Consider the following 17,947-nt stretch of genomic DNA (forward strand, 5'->3'; position numbering starts at 1 on the left):
TATATCCCATACGTCACTAGCTCATGGACTCTTGCTAATATGAAAGAAATGAATTTATCAGGTAAGTTCTTACATAAATTATGTTTTTTGTCACTAATCATTTTAGTCAGGAAATTGATTATTGAATCAGTGGAGAATACCAGTGTGAATATCAGTGTATCAGGAATTGTGTGACTTAGATGCCATTGTTAATTTGTGGAATTGTAGTCTAACATACATTTTATTAACCTGATAATAATGCTACCATGAGAAGATATGCTAAAATCTCCATTTTTAAATGTATGGCGCATTCTGCTAGCGTAGTTTCCCAAGTAGGTAAACAATGGTAAAGCAGATATATGCGACACATAGATGGCCGTTATTGCACTTATGTACCAAGTTACACCATGTTTGGTATAGAACTTTTGTTCATTTAAAAACTCACACGCTGTTGCCGTGGAAAGTGAGAGAAACATTGATTTAACCAATAAATCTCCTTTTCAAAGTAACCCTACATAAATGTCCATGTTGTTGTGGGGGGGAATCTTACTCCTTTTGCCTGGTTTCTTCTTTCCCTCCTTAATGTCTCTCATCTTTATTATATCTATGACTGAGTCATAGGAGTAGTTATTTAAAGAGGATGGACTTTTACTTCAGTAACTTTCTACCTCTCCAGCAGGAATTTTAGTCCTTATCCTATTGATCAAGATTAGCTTCATGCACTATTATTCTAAACATAAAACAATTTATGAACAAGTAAAAAAATCATCTTGTTTTATATCATTATTTCTCCTACATTGGTGTGTCCGGTCCACGGCTTCATCCTTACTTGTGGGATATTCTCATTCCCTACAGGAAATGGCAAAGAGAGCACACAGCAAAAGCTGTCCATATAGCCCCCCTCTGGCTCCGCCCCCCAGTCATTCTCTTTGCCGCTCTGAACAAGTAGCATCTCCACGGGGATGGTAAAGAGTATGTGGTGTTAGTTGTAGTTTTATTCTATCAAACAGGAGAAGGCCTCTGTGATTCTAATAGCTCCTGCATGGCCACGCAGGACTTGGTATGCAGACCTGGTGAATATGTCATCGGCTTCACCATGGAAGCTACCTTTGAGGCAGGATCTTCTAGTACAAGGTCCATTCGAACATCCAAATCTAGTCTCTCTGCAACTGACTGCTTGGAAATTGAACGCTTGATTCTATCTAAGCGTGGGTTTTCAGATTCGGTTATAGATACTCTGGTTCAGGCCAGAAAACCTGTGACTAGGAAAATTTACCATAAGATATGGCAAAAATATATCTGTTGGTGCGAATCCAAGGGATACTCTTGGAGTAAAATTAGAATTTCTAGGATACTTTCCTTTCTCCAAGAGGGTTTGGATAAAGGTTTGTCAGCTAGTTCTCTAAAAGGACAGATATCTGCTCTGTCTGTCTGTCTTGTTGCACAGACGTCTGGCAGCCGTGCCAGATGTACAGGCGTTTGTACAGGCATTAGTTAGAATCAAGCCTGTTTACAGACCTATGACTCCTCCATGGAGTCTAAATTTAGTTATTTCAGTTCTTCAAGGGGTTCCGTTTGAACCTTTGCATTCCATAGATATTAAGTTACTATCTTGGAAAGTTCTGTTTTTGGTTGCTATTTCTTCTGCTAGAAGAGTTTCCGAATTGTCTGCTTTGCAGTGTACTTCACCCTATCTGGTATTCCATACAGATAAGGTAGTTTTACGTACTAAGCCTGGTTTTCTTCCAAAGGTGGTTTCCAATAGGAATATTAACCAGGAAATAGTTGTTCTTTCTCTGTGTCCGAATCCAGTTTCGAAGAAGGAACGTTTGTTACATAACTTAGATGTAGTTTGTGCTTTAAAATTCTATTTAGAAGCAACAAAGGATTTCAGACAGACATCTTGTTTGTCGTCTATTCTGGTAAAAGGAGAGGTCAGAAAGCTACTGCTACCTCTCTTTCCTTTTGGCTAAAAAGCATCATCCGTTTGGCCTATGAGACTGCCGGCCGGCAGCCTCCTGAACGAATTACAGCTCACTCTACTAGAGCTGTGGCTTCCACATGGGCCTTCAAGAATGCGGCTTCTGTTGAACGGATCTGTAAGGCAGCAACTTGGTCTTCTCTGCATACTTTTGCCAAATTTTACAAATTCGATACTTATGCTTCTTCGGAGGCTGTTTTTGGGAGAAAGGTTTTGCAAGCTGTGGTGCCTTCCGTTTAGGTTACCTGACTTGTTCCCTCCCTTCATCCGTGTCCTAAAGCTTTGGTATTGGTTCCCACAAGTAAGGATGAAGCCGTGGACCGGACACACCAATGTAGGAGAAAACAGAATTTATGTTTACCTGATAAATTTCTTTCTCCTACGGTGTGTCCGGTCCACGGCCCGCCCTGGCTGTTAGTCAGGTTTAAAATTTTTATTTTTCTGTACACTACAGTCACCACGGCACCTTATAGTTTCTCCTTTTTCTCCTAACCGTCGGTCGAATGACTGGGGGGCGGAGCCAGAGGGGGGGGCTATATGGACAGCTTTTGCTGTGTGCTCTCTTTGCCATTTCCTGTAGGGAATGAGAATATCCCACAAGTAAGGATCAAGCCGTGGACCGGACACACCGTAGGAGAAAGAAATTTATCAGATAAACATAAATTCTGTTTTTGTTGCAAGATTTCTTGAGAAAGCATCATTGTACATCGTTATTAGCAGCTATACTGGAACTAACTTTATTTAATGTAAGTGACATTAACTTTCATTTCTTTCCTTCCCAGAATTTGCACAGATTCATCCACATTCCTACAGGAAAATGCTTGGATCGTTCAGAGGTTCTTCACCAAGTGTTCCTGTCGGACTGTGACAATAGCAAAACAACGCAGAAGTGGGAAATGAACAATATCCTTGGTGTATAAAACAAACTGCTACCACTCTGTTGCACATGGCTGAAATTGCCTAAAACCTGCTGCAATGACTTACTGTACAATCTACAGCCTTCTCAAGGAAGGATATTGGAGACCTATGTGATAATAGTAGCGTCATCTTGCAGTTAATGTTTACAAGACTGCTTTTACCTTAAACTTTTTTAGATGTTTACATCATCTTATTTTGAAGATAATGTTAGCAAAAGTGCTTCTAGCTCTGTTTTGTAGGAACAAAGCTAAAGACAATAATTTTTGGGGTTATACTCAGGGGATGGAAGTTAGATTTTAACTCACACTTGAAATGATTTTGTTAGCCAGGCATTCATATTTTTTGGTGACTATTTCTTCATATAATAAGTTTATTTCTTCATATAATATTCCATCTATTTTTGTGAAACACCGCCACATTTTTGTTTTAGCTTTGGTGGCCTTCGTCTGTGCTGCTGTTATGAACGGGGAGATTGGAAAACAAATTAGTGCCTCTTCTTCCTTTTTGTTTTGTTTCTGTGTATATTGTATGATTATATAATTATTGTATAGAATAGATTTAAACCTAAGAGAAACTGTATAAGCCTGTGAAAGCGCTCACATTTCTAGATATGGAGACACTCTCTGTGCTTGAAGTCAGAAGAATGCATATCGGCATCATACAATTCATTCATTGCTGTAGAATGAAATAATGAAGGATTTATTGTAATTTACGTTAATACACAAAATATTTATCTAAGTCCCTATGCACATACATCATAAACAAGTATTGATTTCTCAAGAGGATAGCTCTATATCACATTATTCTTGTTTTTATTATATATATTTATCTTAAGTCCTCATAAATACACTCCTACAACCATATCTAGCATTATCTGTCTACAAGCTTGTATGGTACATAAACAGCACAAGCCCTGTCTAAGGTAGAAAGAAAACACCAATACAGCCAGTGTGGGTACATGTTAAAGCAAGGCTTACTCATACAATGTCTTATACATATTTCTCAGTATGCTCTAGATTCATTTATCTTAAAAGAATTAAGGCTACTCGTGAGCAAATCTCAGGTTAAACTCTGTCCTTATGAAATGCCTTGGACTGAGTATACTATTTAGGATTTATTTTGATACAATTTTCCCAACAAAGTTAGGGGATTATATATGTTATTATTGCTTTTTAAAATGTAATCATAATAGTCACCAAATATGTTCCAAAACTGTTAAAAACAAGATTCAATAGTGACCGAGTAGCAACCAAGTCACAATAGCTCTCATCCAAACATCCTGGCTTTTCTCTGGCCTTTAATAAATGCAGCATTGATGGCTAAATAATACACAAGTAATTTGTTTCAGTGTGTTAATGAAATTTATGTAAAAATTAGGTAGTTTATGTGCGCACAATGCTGCTAAATACTAATATAGCTAAACATATATGAAAGATACATCCCCAGACGGTTGTTACCATAGTGGATTTAGCACCTATAAAATAGTGGTATTCACAAACCAGTTGTGGTGTTGATGCACTCTGTGTTGGAGACACCATTTTTGTAGTGTAATATTTATTTAAAATTGTAGTTTGTGCACCTACTTAGCAAGATTCTACTGCACTAGAAGACAGATGCATAAACATCTGAATATGAATTGTAGATTGATTTTTAGAGGTACTGGGCAAGACTGTGACGTCTAAGCTTTTTCTTTTCTTTTTTCCTTTTTGTCAACTAAGAATATTGCAATGATATTTTGAATCTAGGGATATAGCTGTTATATAGTAAAATCCATAAACAACATTGGTTACATTGTGCATGTATTTTCAGTACTATGCACTCCATGCAAGTTTTCTTTTTAATACAGATGATCGTTCAATGCAAATATAATAAGCGTAATTTTCCTAAATAATCTGACCAAACGGCTTTGTAAATAGGTTAGAACTTGTTTTCTATAAATTCTAAATTCTACTTCAGAATTATTTTATATTTTTCATAGTTACGGTCTGTGCATTGTTTTTATTACTAAAAAAATAACATCCAGACAGGAAGAGTAACAGTTAATTCACCTTTAGTTAGAACCACATATTGAACAAATAAAGAGAAACAAAATTAGAGGGCGTCCAATGGGGAGAAAATATAGATAGATAGATTAATAGATAGATAGATAGATAGATAGATAGATAGATAGATAGATAGATAAAGGATGAAATATATAGAAGTCTGATAATAATCAGGAAAATGCAAATCTTAAACACAGAGTCCAAATATAAATGATTCCAAACTGTGGTTCTTCAACCCAGGCAGCTTCTTGTGCAAGGTATCGACCAGGGTGGATTTAATTTAAATTACTAGTCAGTTTTCTATTTTAGAATAATAACGTTTCAGATTATTTTTCCAGTTATATCAGACCATTACTGATTTGGTTATATATCATTAGATATGTACAGATTGAAATGAATCAAATTATTTGAGGTGAAAAGTCTCCAGTTTCATAGGTTAATCATTCATATTTGATCAACTTGTCAGCTGTACTTTATTGGAAGGAGAAAAAGTATGACTACTTTAATAATAACAAATGAAATAGTTTTATTTAAATAAAACAATAACATTACTTTTTTGTTTTTAATGCTTGCCCCTCTCTCCTTAAGACTTAGGTCCTTGTGCAGATCTACTGTACTCTATTCAGTGGACTTTTTGAAACTTACTATGGGTTAATTCTGTGTACAGAGATTTGCAGGGAAGTAATGGCATTAAAGGGACAATAACATCAAAATTAAACTTTTATGATTCAGAGAGAGCATGCATTTTTTTTACAATGTACTTCTCTTATCTAATTTGCCTTGTTCTCATGGTATCCATTGTTGAAAATCATACAATGGTAGGCTCAGAAGCAATGCACTACTGTGAGCTAGCTGCTAGTCACTGTCTCACCCATTGTGTTTAGCTAGGCCCCAGTAGATAATTGCTCACCTTCAACAAAGGACACCAAAAGAATGAAGCAAATTTGATAATTTAAGTAAATATGAAAATGGTATGCTCTGTCTAAAATCCAAAAGTTTTATTTAATGATTATGTCCCTTTAAGGTCTATTTCTTAACTATGTATGTTTATTTTATATAATTTTTTCTTGCTGTGAAGAAGGGGCATGTTAAATAAATCACAATTTTGAGAACTACAAAACCAATAATATGTGATAATATCTTCAAGATAGAAAAATTGCCCAAAATAATCTGACAGAAACCTCTGGGAGAGCATGACATTGTGAATAGATTCATGGAATTAATTTACCAAAAAAAAAAAATTAAACATTACAGCCATGAATATACAGCACCTTGCTATCTAATTAAAAACTAATCTATATTTCAGGATGAATAACCTTTTAGATTATAATAATCTTAAATAGAAAATATCTTTAGATAGATTTTTACTCAAAAATCATTTTATTTAAAAAAAACAAAAAAACATATTTAAATAAAAAAATCTGATTTAATAAAAAAAAAGTTTTAAAAAAAATGTCATTGATTTTTATCCAGCCTGGTCATACAGTGATTCTATAAAAGTAAAAGAAACAAGGCTGCCAAAATGGTCTAGTACAGGCAGGAACAGGAGTAGATATATTCAGAGAAAATCAAGGTACTCACAAACGTAGAGCACCACCAAGTGCTGTTTAAGCAGGCTGAGACTTATAGTCCAGCAAACTTGTAAATCTGGCACTCCGGATACTCCTCTCATACTCAAAATGGAACTCCAATGATGCAGCAAAACGCACAGCAAGATACCAAATTATTAAACTCATTAAAAAAAACAGGCAACGCATTTCAAGCCACCAAGGGCTGTTTTATTAGGTGACTTTAAATGACACTAAGTTTGGCCTGATGAAAAAATATATAAAAGTTTTATGAAATGCTATATTGCTGTGTGTTTTGCTGCATCCTTGGATTTCCATCCTATTTGAGTATCAAAGGAGTATCCTGAGTGCCAGGTTTACAAGTTTGCTGGACTGCTGTGAAGTCCCAGCCTGCTTATACAGCACTTGTGGGTGCTGTACTTTTGTGAGTATCTCTGAATATATCTACTCCTGTTCCTGACTGCTATTTTGGCAGCCTTCTTACTTCTGTTTTTCTAGAAACCTTGAACAAATGGCCCTCGTAGATTTCTTCTACTGCTGCATCTGCCCCTAGGGAGTAGAATATTCTCAGATTTATTCCTGTAAACAAACTCAAACACCTGTGCTCTTCATTCCTCCCCCTTAATAACTGTTTCCTGCACAAAGTGGTGGTTTAAACACTTTGGCATTGGGTCGAATGCTTAAATGTACAGTGTTGCCCTTTAAATGGTACCAGTCATCTCTTACTGAAAAAGTATTGCAGTATAATTATATTGCTTAGAGGAAGAGTTCTATTTAAAAAAGGAATCCTAGAATGAGTTCACAATATAAACGCATTAAGCATTCTAGTGAACCAAGACAAGGACAAGAAAATGAGTCACTGTATAAGAGTGCCAATAGCAGAATCCATAAGCATTATGTTGTATCTTCTCCTGTCTACATTTATGAAAATGTAATAACTTGTAGATGCTTATGAATAGCATTTGCTATTCAATTTTTAGTTCTGTTTTTTTTTTTTTTTCTTCCTTCATAGAAAAACATCAAATTTAGGAACAAAATCTATTTTTTTTCTATGCACTCTTGTGCAATGTTAGTGCTAAACTATTTAGAAAAGCAGTGGGCAAGTTATTGGATGTGCCATATAGACCATTTTCTTTTAGATTAGTGTCTCGTAATATCTTCAAGGGTGTACGTAAAACAGCTGTCCTAGTTTCCCTTTTGCCTGCCTCCTAAAAGAAAAATCTGTGTCTGGTAAGGCTTTTATACTGTAACCTACTTTCTGTTGTCAATGCATAGGGCATATCATAACTACCTTAACCCTTCAGCTGCTAGAAAATATATGGGGGGAAAGCATCCAAACCCTAAGGAAGTGCAGTGAAAGAAAGCAATATTCTCAGCATGTCATGAAATGGGCAAAACCAAAGAAATTCACATTCAAATTTAGTCTTTTGAAAACTAAAAGCATGAAAATGAACTCTGTCCTTTTCTGGCAGATAAGGTGTTAACTATATCTAAGCTTATACCAGACCATAGGGATGGCAAATACAGTAATTAGTCTATGTTTTTACTATAGGTAGAAATATTAACGCTGTGTAGAATTAAAACTGGAACATGTGTTCACTTGTTTGAATGAAAATTGACTCTGTTTCTGCTTTGGGTAGATTCTCATATCATGCACTATGCATTCTTTTTTGAAAAGTGGCACAAATTGTGCAAATTGTGTATATTTAAAATGGATGTTTTGTGCAATTAAAAATGAAAACTATCTGTGAATTTGAATATGTATACTGAACAACATGCACATCTCATTTATCATACCATGTAAACTGATTTTCTGTGTATTGTTATCCTGCTCTTGACTAAAACAAATCTTGTACTTTTGCTTTGTAAATTAATCTCACTATGCATTTCTACTCATTTTTTTATGTTTGATTTATGCAGATTTTGATACACTGTATGTTTCTGTAGAAATTGTAAAAAAAAAAAGACATTTTAATAGGGATTTATTTGGGGTATGTACATGTTAATTTGGGGGTTGCTTGTTTTTCTAGGTGCGATAATAAATATTTTAATTTGTGATTTTTATTTTATTTTTATTGTTTATATAGATGTAATGTGTGATGAGACTGGTTAAAATATGTTTATCACAGATGTTTGTTATTAATTTTGGCCCAAAGATAAAAACTGAACAAGGGATAAAGTTCACAGAATAAATATCCTTCATTACATGTAAACAAAATAAATAATTACAATGATAAATTAATAGAAATTCAAATATAACATGTTTTACAAATCGAAACATTTAAGCCTTTTTAACAATAAGCTATAATTAAGAGGAATTATAGCTCATACACATTTGTGTAAATAAATAATAAAAAAAGATATTTACATTTAAATTGTGGTTCATGTTACTTCATAAAGAAGTGTTATCCCATACTTACTTTGGTGCCTTTGGTCAATGTACTTAAAATATATTATATCAGATGGAGTGGTGCTCTGTTAATTGACAATATACAAAAAAATACTTTATCACTTATTTACCTAAATGCCCATACACAGGCTTTTTACTAATTAAAGGTACATAATACTCATATGCCAAATCACTTGGAAGTGATGCAGCATAACTAAAAAGCTGACAAGAAAATTCCACCTGAGAATCTCTATAAAAAAAGATATTTTACTTCAAAATGTCTTCAGCTCACCAGAGTAAGTGTTGTGTAAACAGTTATACTTCAGCTGCTATCCAGCTGCAGGTTGAAAAAAAGCGCATCAGCGGTGCTGAGGTAATGCTTTGCCTTTGCTGTGATCTAATGAGATTTCACTATAATCTCATGAGATTTCATAGAATTTACTTAAACTAAATAGGAAAATAACACTGTGTCTGGACATGACAGATGCACACTCCCTAGCAAGTCCTGGGACAAGCATCTTGACTGGCTACTTAAAGACTCTTTACAGTGGGATGTGACATTTGAGGTAAAATATCTTAATTTTTTTACATAGAGATGTTCAGGTGATATTTTCTAGTCTGCATTTTACAGCTATGCTGCATCCATTTCATGTGTTTAAACATTTGCGTATCATGTCCCTTTAACATTTAAGGATGTAATAGGAGTCCTTATTTATTTTGGTGGGTGACATTCGCACAACCTTACCACTACCTGCTTTATCTGCTGCTAAGTGCCACCTCACATTCTCCATCTAGAACCAGTAATGCATGGTGTTGTAAGAAGCTCCAGAGCTATACCTTTTGTATCTGAAGTTTACCCCCATTACATCTGGTTTATTCTTGTAGCTCAAAACTTTTAGGGATAAAAAATGTTTATTATCAGTTATTTGTAGAGCGCAAACAGATTCCGCAGAGCTATAAACCTAGGTATAATATGCAAGGTAGTATTTATAGGAGACAAATGGGTACAGGGCCCTGCCAATTGTTTGCTAAATGTAAATCGGCTCTCATGAAGGTGATCTACAAAACTGCTGGACTTGTAGACTTACATGCCATAGGGGTTTAAGGGGATGACGAAAGGAGGAGAGGAACTGAGGTATAAAAAGATTAGCGTACATTGTATGTATGCCTGAACAGCGTTTTTAAGGAGCTATTGAAACTTTCAAAACTAGGGGAGAGTCTTGTGGGGCAAAACAGAGAGTACCACAAAATAGGGGCCATTTTGAAAAATGCATGTAGATGGGAATGTGAGGAGATAAGGTCATGAGCAGAGGGGAGAGTATCTGCAGACAAGGTCTAATATATAGGGAAGACCAGTGTTATTGAGGGCCTTGAATGTTTGGGTCAGGATTTTGTGTTTTATTCTGGAGACTAGAGAAAGCCAGTGAAGGGATTAGCAGAGAGGTGCAGCAGATGAGGATGACGTGCAAGGAAGATCAGCATGGCAGAGGCATTTATTATGGATTGTAAAGAAGATCGACGGCAGCAAGTGAGACCAGAAAAGATGAAGTTGCAATAGTCAAGGTGCGAAATGATGAGTGAATTTAAATCTTAGTTATTTCTTGTGTGAGAAGCAAATTGCAGAGATGTTCTTAAGGTGGAAACGACAGGAATTGGTTAAAGACTGGATGTGAGGAGTGAATGAAAGATCCGAGTCAAGTGTGACCCCAAGACATCGAGCATGCAGGGTTGGAGTAATTATGTTATTATCGACAATTATGGAAATTTGGGGTGTAGAAATTTTGGAAGAAGTGGGGGGATAAGTAGCTCAGTTATGGAGAGATTTAGTTTAAGGTAGTGAGAGGATATCCAGGATGAAATATTAGTAAGACCGTTCTGACATAGGTTAACAAGGAAGAAGATACATCTGGTGCAGAAAGGTTGATGTGGGTGTCTTCAGATTACAAATCATATTGAAACTCATAGGACTTTATTAAGGAGCCTAAGGATGACTTATAGAAGAGAAAGGGACCAAGGGCCGAGCCTTGCAGTATCCCAACAGAAAGTGGTTAAGGGGAGAGGATACACCAGAGAAGGCCATCTAAGTTTGTTGTAAGCTTACCATTTCAAAATAATTTAACTGTTGATTCCTATAAGAAAATTGGGCTAAAAACATATTTAGTGCATACCTAGTACATTTTTAAATAGAACACCGCAGCAAAAAACAGTCAACAGATTAGATTCAAATTTTATAGGATGGAAGAGCAAAGTAAACCCTTTCCTGGCAGTTGACTCGTGTCCTTGCCTATTTAAAATTAAGTAGGGTGTAGCTCTGCTACAACTTGAACAGCTTATTTCTTTCATGTAAGTGGCAAGAGTCCATCAGCTAGTGACATATGGGATATACATTCCTACCAGGAGGGGGCAAATTTTCTCAAATTTCAAAATGCCTATAAATACACCTCCCACCACACACACCCCTCAGTTTTACAAACTTTGCCTCCTATGGAGGTGGGGAAGTAAGTCGTGCTTGATTTCTTCTATGATAGGCACTTCTAAGCATTTTGAAGCCCAATTCCTCTCAGAGTACAGTGTTTGTCAGAGGGATGTGAAGGGAGTATTGCCTGTTGATTTAGTGGTTTCACCCATGGGAAATCCTTTCAAAGACTCTCTGTAATCGGTTGCAGGGATTCATCCCCTACCTCCCTTTTCAGATCGGCGTTATACTCCTATACCATTACCTCTGCTGATATTTTTCAGTACTGGTTTGGCTGTCTGCTATATGTGGATGGGTGTCTTCTGGTATGTATAATTTTTTAAGACACTCTCAGCTATGTGTGGCGCTTTATATTATATTGTAAAGTTTTAAATATATGTGTTTGCTTATATTTGCCATGAGTAAGGCATATGTATATTTCCCTTTTTTTGCAGACTATCAGTTTCAGTATGGAATGTCTGTTTGGGAATATTATTTTATTTTTTTCTTACTTGGGGTTCCAGTTTTTTCAATTTGACTTTGTTTTCTAACATTTTCACAGGCAAACTAGGCTTGCGAAGACGCAAAATGCTGTTTTTTATGGCGTCATTATGGCGAAAAAAAATTTGGCTTGAAATTGCGTCTAGATTGACGCAAGTCCTCGTAATTTCCTGCGTCTTTGTTGACATTAGTTATTTTGGCACGAAGTCGCTCTTGTTATGACGTGAGTTGCATCATTTCCTGGTGTTAGCTTTGGCGGCAACATTTTTTTACTTCCTTTTGCGTCTTGCATCATACTTGGCGCCAAAAAAAAAAAAGTTTTATATTACCCCTCTTCCTTTAATGCTTCTGGCTCTCTTCATATTTTCAAGAGCGAAGATGCTTATTTTTTTGCATCTTTCTTTAGCATAAGCATTTTTTCCCATTCCTGAAACTGCTATATGAGGAAATTGGATATTTTGTTTAAATGTTGTTTTTTTTTTCTTTTTACATTTTACAAGATGTCTCAGTCTGATCCTGCCTCTGATTTTTGCTGTAGAAACCATGCTGCCTGAACACAGTTCTACCAAAGCTAAGTGTGTCTGTTGTAAATTAACTGATTTTATTTCTTCAGCTAAATTATGTGGCATATGCCATGACAAGATTTTGCATGCTGATAATGTTTCTATTAGTAATACATCGTCTGTTGTTCCTTCAACGTCTAATGTATCTGATATTCCTGCAGATGTATATATAGAATTATATTGCTACAGCTATAGATAAGGCCATGTCTGCTATTCAGCCTTCAAATAAATGTAAAAGGTCTTTTAAAACTTCTCATAATTCTGATGAAATTTGTATTGACCGACAGCATACTGAAATATCCTCTGCTGATGAGGATTCCTCTGGTTCAGAGGATCCTGAATCAGATTCTGAAATTGACAAATCTTCCTATCTGTTTAAGATTGATTATGTTTGTTCTTTGTTGAAGAAAGTTCTGGTTACTTTGGGTACTGAAGAGTCTAGTCATCTTGATAACAAAGCCAGTAAATGTTTCAATTCTGTTTTTAAACCTTCTAAAATTGCACCTGCGGTTTTTCCTATTCCAGATGCTGTTTCTGATATGATTACTAAGGAATGGTCTAAGCCTGGTTCTTCTTGTAATCCTTCTTCTAGGTTTAAGAAGTTGTATCCTTTACCTGTGGCTAATTTAGAGTTTTGGGAAAAAGTCCCTAAGGTTGATGGGGCTATTTCCACTCTTGCCAAATGTACTACTATTCCTATGGAAGATAGTACTTCTTTTAAGGATCCTTTAGATAGAAAGATTGAATCTTATCTAAGGAAAGCTTATTTACATTCTGGTTATATTCTTAGACCTGCCATTTCTATGGCTGATGTGGTTGCTGCTTCAAATTTTTGGTTGGACAGTTTAGCTCGTCAGGTAGAAGATCCTGTTTTGTCTAGCATTATTCTTCTGCTTCAACATGCTAATAATTTCATTTGTGATGCTATATTTGACATTATTAAGATCAATATTAAATCTATGTCTTTAGCTATTTTAGCCAGAAGAGCTTTATGGCTTAAATCTTGGAATGCTGACATGGTGTCTAAATCTAGATTACTATCTCTATCTTTCCAGGGTAAGAATTTATTTGGTTCTCAATTGGATTCTATTATTTCCACTATAAATGGAGGGGAGGGAGTTGTTTTACCCCAAGATAAAATGTCTAAGGGTAAGTTTAAGGCTTCTAATTGTTTTTGTTCCTTTCGTCAGAATAAGGAACAAAAGTCTACTCCTTCCCCTAAGGCCTCTGGTTCCATTTGGAGACCATCTTCAAATTGTAATAAAACCAAGCCTTATAAAAAACCAAATCCAGCCCCTAAGACTGCATGAAGGTACAGCGCTATATCCAGTTTAGCTGGTAGGGGGCAGATTAAAATTATTTCAAGGAATTTCGTTAGGTTCTGTTCAGAATCAGTGGATTCAGAATATTGTGTCTCAAGGGTATCGGATAGGTTTCATAATAAGACCTCCTGTGGGAAGATTCTTTCTTTCTCATGTTCCAACAAATCCTGTGAAGGCTCAGGCTTTTCTGAAATGTGTTTCAGATCTAGAGCTTTCAGGGGTGATTGTTCCAGTTCCTCTACAGGAAAAGTGTTTGGAGTTCTATTCAAATTTATTCATTGTCAAAAAGAAAGAGAATTCTTTCAGACCAGTTCTGGATCTGAAACTTTTAAATCCTTTTGTAAGAGTCCCAACTTTCAAGATAGTGACTATAAGGACTACTCTGCCTTTTGTTCAGCAAGGGCATTTTATGTCCACATTAGACTTACAGAATGCTTATCTTCATATTCCAATTCATCCAGACCACTATCGGTTTCTGAGATTCTCTTTTCTAGACAAGCATTATCAGTTTGGCCTAGCGACAGCTCCAAGAATCTTTTCGAAGGTTCTCTGTGCCCTTCTATCTGTAATAAGAGAGCAGGGTATTGCAGTGTTTCCTTATTTGGACGATATCTTGGTACTAGCTCAGTCTTTCTTTTCATTAAGCAAAATCTCACACAAAACAACTAGTGTGGTTTCTTCAAAGGCATAGTTGGAGGATCAATTTACAATAGAGTTTCTTAATTCCTTAAACAAGGGTCATCTTTTTAGGTTTCCAGATAGATTCAGTGTCCATGACTCTGTCTTTAACAGACAAGCGGCAAATGAAATTGGTTTTAGCTTTTCTAAACCTTCAGTCTCGATCGTTCCCTTCAGTGGCTATGTGCATGGAAGTTTTAGGTCTTATGACTGCAGCATCGGACGCGATCCTCTTTGTTCGTTTTTATATGAGACCTCTGCAACTTTGCATGCTGAACCAATGGTGCAGGGATTATATTCGAAAATCACAACTGATATACTTGAATCCCAACATTCAATGCTCTCTGTCTTCGTGGTTGGACCATCACCGTATTGTTCGAGGGTCCTTTTTTGTTCGGCCTTCCTGTACTGTGATCTCAACGGAAGCAAATCTTACAGGTTGGGGAGCTGTCTGGGGGTCTCTAACAGCACAAGGGGTTTGGAAACCTCAAGAGGCGAGGTTTCCAATCAATATTTTAGAACTCCGTGCTATTTTCAGAGCTCTTCATGCTTGTCCTCTATTAAAAAGAAAACTTTTAATTCGTTTTGAGACAGACAATATCACATCAGTGGCATATGTCAATCATCAGGGAGGGACTTGCAGCTCTTTATCAATGAAAGAAGTATCTTGGATACTTTCTTAGACGGAGTCCAACTCTTGTCTAATTTCTGCAATTCTTATTCCAGGTGTAGACAATTGGGAAGCGGATTATCTCAGTCGTCAGACTTTGCATCCGGGGAGTGGTCTCTCCATCCAGATGTGTTTCATCAGATTGTACAGATGTGCGGTCTTCCAGAAATAGATCTGATGGCCTCTCGCTTGAACAAGAAACTTCCCAGGTATCTTTCCAGATCCAAAGATCCTCAGGCAGAGATGGTGGATGCTTTAGCAGTTGGTTTTACCTTTTACACCTCTAGTTCTTCTTCCAAGGGTGATTTCCAAGATCATAATAGAACAATCTCATGTGTTTCTGATAGCACCTGCATGGCCAGGTTCTGGTATGCGGATCTTGTCCGGATGTCCAGTTGTCAGCCTTGGCCACTTCCTTTGAGGCCAGACCTTCTGTCTCAAGGGCCGTTTTTCCATCAGGCTCTCAAATCTCTAAATTTGAAGGTATGGAAATTGAACGCTTAGTTCTTAGTCATAGAGGTTTCTCTGACTCAGTGATTGACACTATGTTACAGGCTTGTAAGTCTGTTTCGAGGAAGATTTATTATCTGGTTTGGAAAACCTATATTTCATGGTGCTCCTCCCATAATTTTTCTTGGCATTCTTTTAGAATTCCTCGGATGTTATAGTTTCTTCAGGATGGTTTGGATAAGGGTTTGTCTGCAAATACTTTGAAGGGACAAATCTCTGCTCCTTCTGTCTTATTTCATAGAAAGATTGCTAAACTTCCTGATATTCACTGTTTTGTTCAGGCTTTGGTTTGTATCAAACCTGTTAAGTCTATTTCTCCTCCTTGGAGTCTTAATTTGGTTTTAAGGATTTTGCAGGCTCCTTCTTTTGAGCCTATGCATTATTTGGATATTAAACTACTTTCTTGGAAAGTGTTATTTATTTTGGCTATCTCTTCTGCTAGAAGAGTTTCTGAGTTGTCGGCTCTCACCTGTGAGTCTCCTTATCTGATATTCCATCAAGATAAAACGGTTTTACAGACTTTGTTTAAATTCTTGCCTAAGGTTGTGAATTCTAACAACATTAGTAGGGAAATTGTTGTTCCTTCCTTGTGTCCTAATCCTAAGAATTCTCTTGAGAGATCTCTACATTCTTTGGATGTGGTGAGAGCTTTGCAATACTATGTTGAGGCTACTAAATCTTCTAGTCTTTGTCTATAGACTTCTAGTCTATTTGTTATTCTCTGGTTCCAGAAAAGGTCAGAAAGCCTCTGCCATTTATGTGACATCTTGGTTGAAACTTTTGATTCACAAGGCTTATTTGGAGGTGGGGCAGTCTCCACCTCAGAGAATTACAGCTCATTCTACTAGATCAGTTGCCACTTCTTGGGCTTTCAAGAATGGAGCTTCAGTGGATCAAATTTGCAAAGCAGGAACTTGGTTTTCTTTGCATACATTTACTAAATTTTACCATTTTGATGTATTTGCTTCTTCAGAAGCAGTCTTTGGTAGAAAAGTTATTCAGGCAGCTGTCTCAGTTTAATTCCTTTGCCTATGATTTGAGGGTTTTTTTAAATGTAAAAAAAAGTATTTATTTGGATTTCATTTTTTCAGCGAAAATAGCTGTTTTTATTTTATCCCTCCCTCTCTAGTGACTCTGTGGATTTCCACATCTTGGGTACTATGTCCCATACGTCACTAGCTCATGGACTCTTGCCACTTACATAAAAGAAAACATAATTTATGTAAGAACTTACCTGATAAATTCATTTCTTTCATAGTGGCAAGAGTCCATGAGACCCACCCTTTTTTGGGGGGTTATTTTTTTGTATAAAAGTATATTATTTTTTCCAGTTCCTCTTTTTGTATGCTTTTTTACTCCTTTTTACACCTCACTACTTGGCTATATACGTTAAAACTGAGGTATGTGTGTGGTGGGAGGTGTATTTATAGGCATTTTGAGGTTTGGGAAACTTACCTGATAAACTTTGAATTTATCAGGTAAGTTCTTACATAAATTATGTTTTTCTACAGATAAAGATTATGACCCTTCTCGGTACAGATTTTTTTCTGGACATCCCCAACTTTGTAGCCAATTTGTTATGCAGGCCCAAAACACACACATATTACCTAGATTTGCTTCCAGGAATCTATATCCTTAATTCCTGGGAGCCACCTTTTGTATAAATTGGTGTTGATTGATACCATATATCGAGGTTCTTCAAATCATGAGTCGGGACCCATTACTGGGTCGCAACATCATGTTTACTGGGTCACGACTTGTGGTGCCTGTGGTGTGGTGTGTGAGTTGTATGAGAGTGTGCATGTTATGAGTGTGTGTGTGTGTGCGTGCTGTATTAGAGTGTGTGGTGTGTGTGCTGTTTGAAAGAGTGTGTGTGTGTTGTTTGAAAGAGTGTGTGCATGTTATGTGTGTGTGTGTGTTATATGTGTGTGTGTGTTATATGTGTGTGTGTGTGTTGTATGAGAGGGTGTGTGTGTGTGTGTGTGTGTGTTTACTACACTTTCACGTTTGACTACAAAATTGCAGCTATTTTACATCATAATTTTTCAGACCAAGCATAAAAATAGGGTTGCGAAGGTATGTGGTATAATGGCACTGGGTCTTGGGAAAAAAGTTTGTAGAAACCCTGCCATATATGGTCCTGGTGTACTTTAAGTTGTATGCATTCTAGTTAGCTTTGTATATATTTTGTGACACTAGTACACATTAAAGGAACTAATACAACAAAGTGGCTGGTACAATCACAAGAAAAAAACAACTATTCAAAGAAAATATTATAAAAAATTAGAGATAAAAAAGCAAAACACAAGTGGTGTCAACCTTGGCAGCTAGAGCTTTTCAGCTAAACACCATAATTAAAGACAAGTAACTC

At 36.3% G+C, this 17,947-nt stretch overlaps 1 protein-coding gene across 2 annotated transcripts in view; it reads left to right on the forward strand.

Moving 5' to 3' along the window:
- Positions 1 to 8,546, forward strand: part of GALNT7 (polypeptide N-acetylgalactosaminyltransferase 7) — a 493,314-nt gene extending 484,768 nt beyond the window's left edge. For both annotated transcript variants that reach the window (XM_053703830.1, XM_053703829.1), the window contains exon 12: positions 2,743 to 8,546. In XM_053703830.1, coding sequence (XP_053559805.1) covers positions 2,743 to 2,880 — 138 coding nt within the window. In that variant the 3' untranslated portion in view covers positions 2,881 to 8,546. The remainder of the gene's footprint in view (positions 1 to 2,742) is intronic.
- Positions 8,547 to 17,947: the final 9,401 nt, after the last annotated feature.

Source organism: Bombina bombina, chromosome 2 (assembly GCF_027579735.1).
Source record: "Bombina bombina isolate aBomBom1 chromosome 2, aBomBom1.pri, whole genome shotgun sequence".
NCBI lineage: Eukaryota > Metazoa > Chordata > Amphibia > Anura > Bombinatoridae > Bombina > Bombina bombina.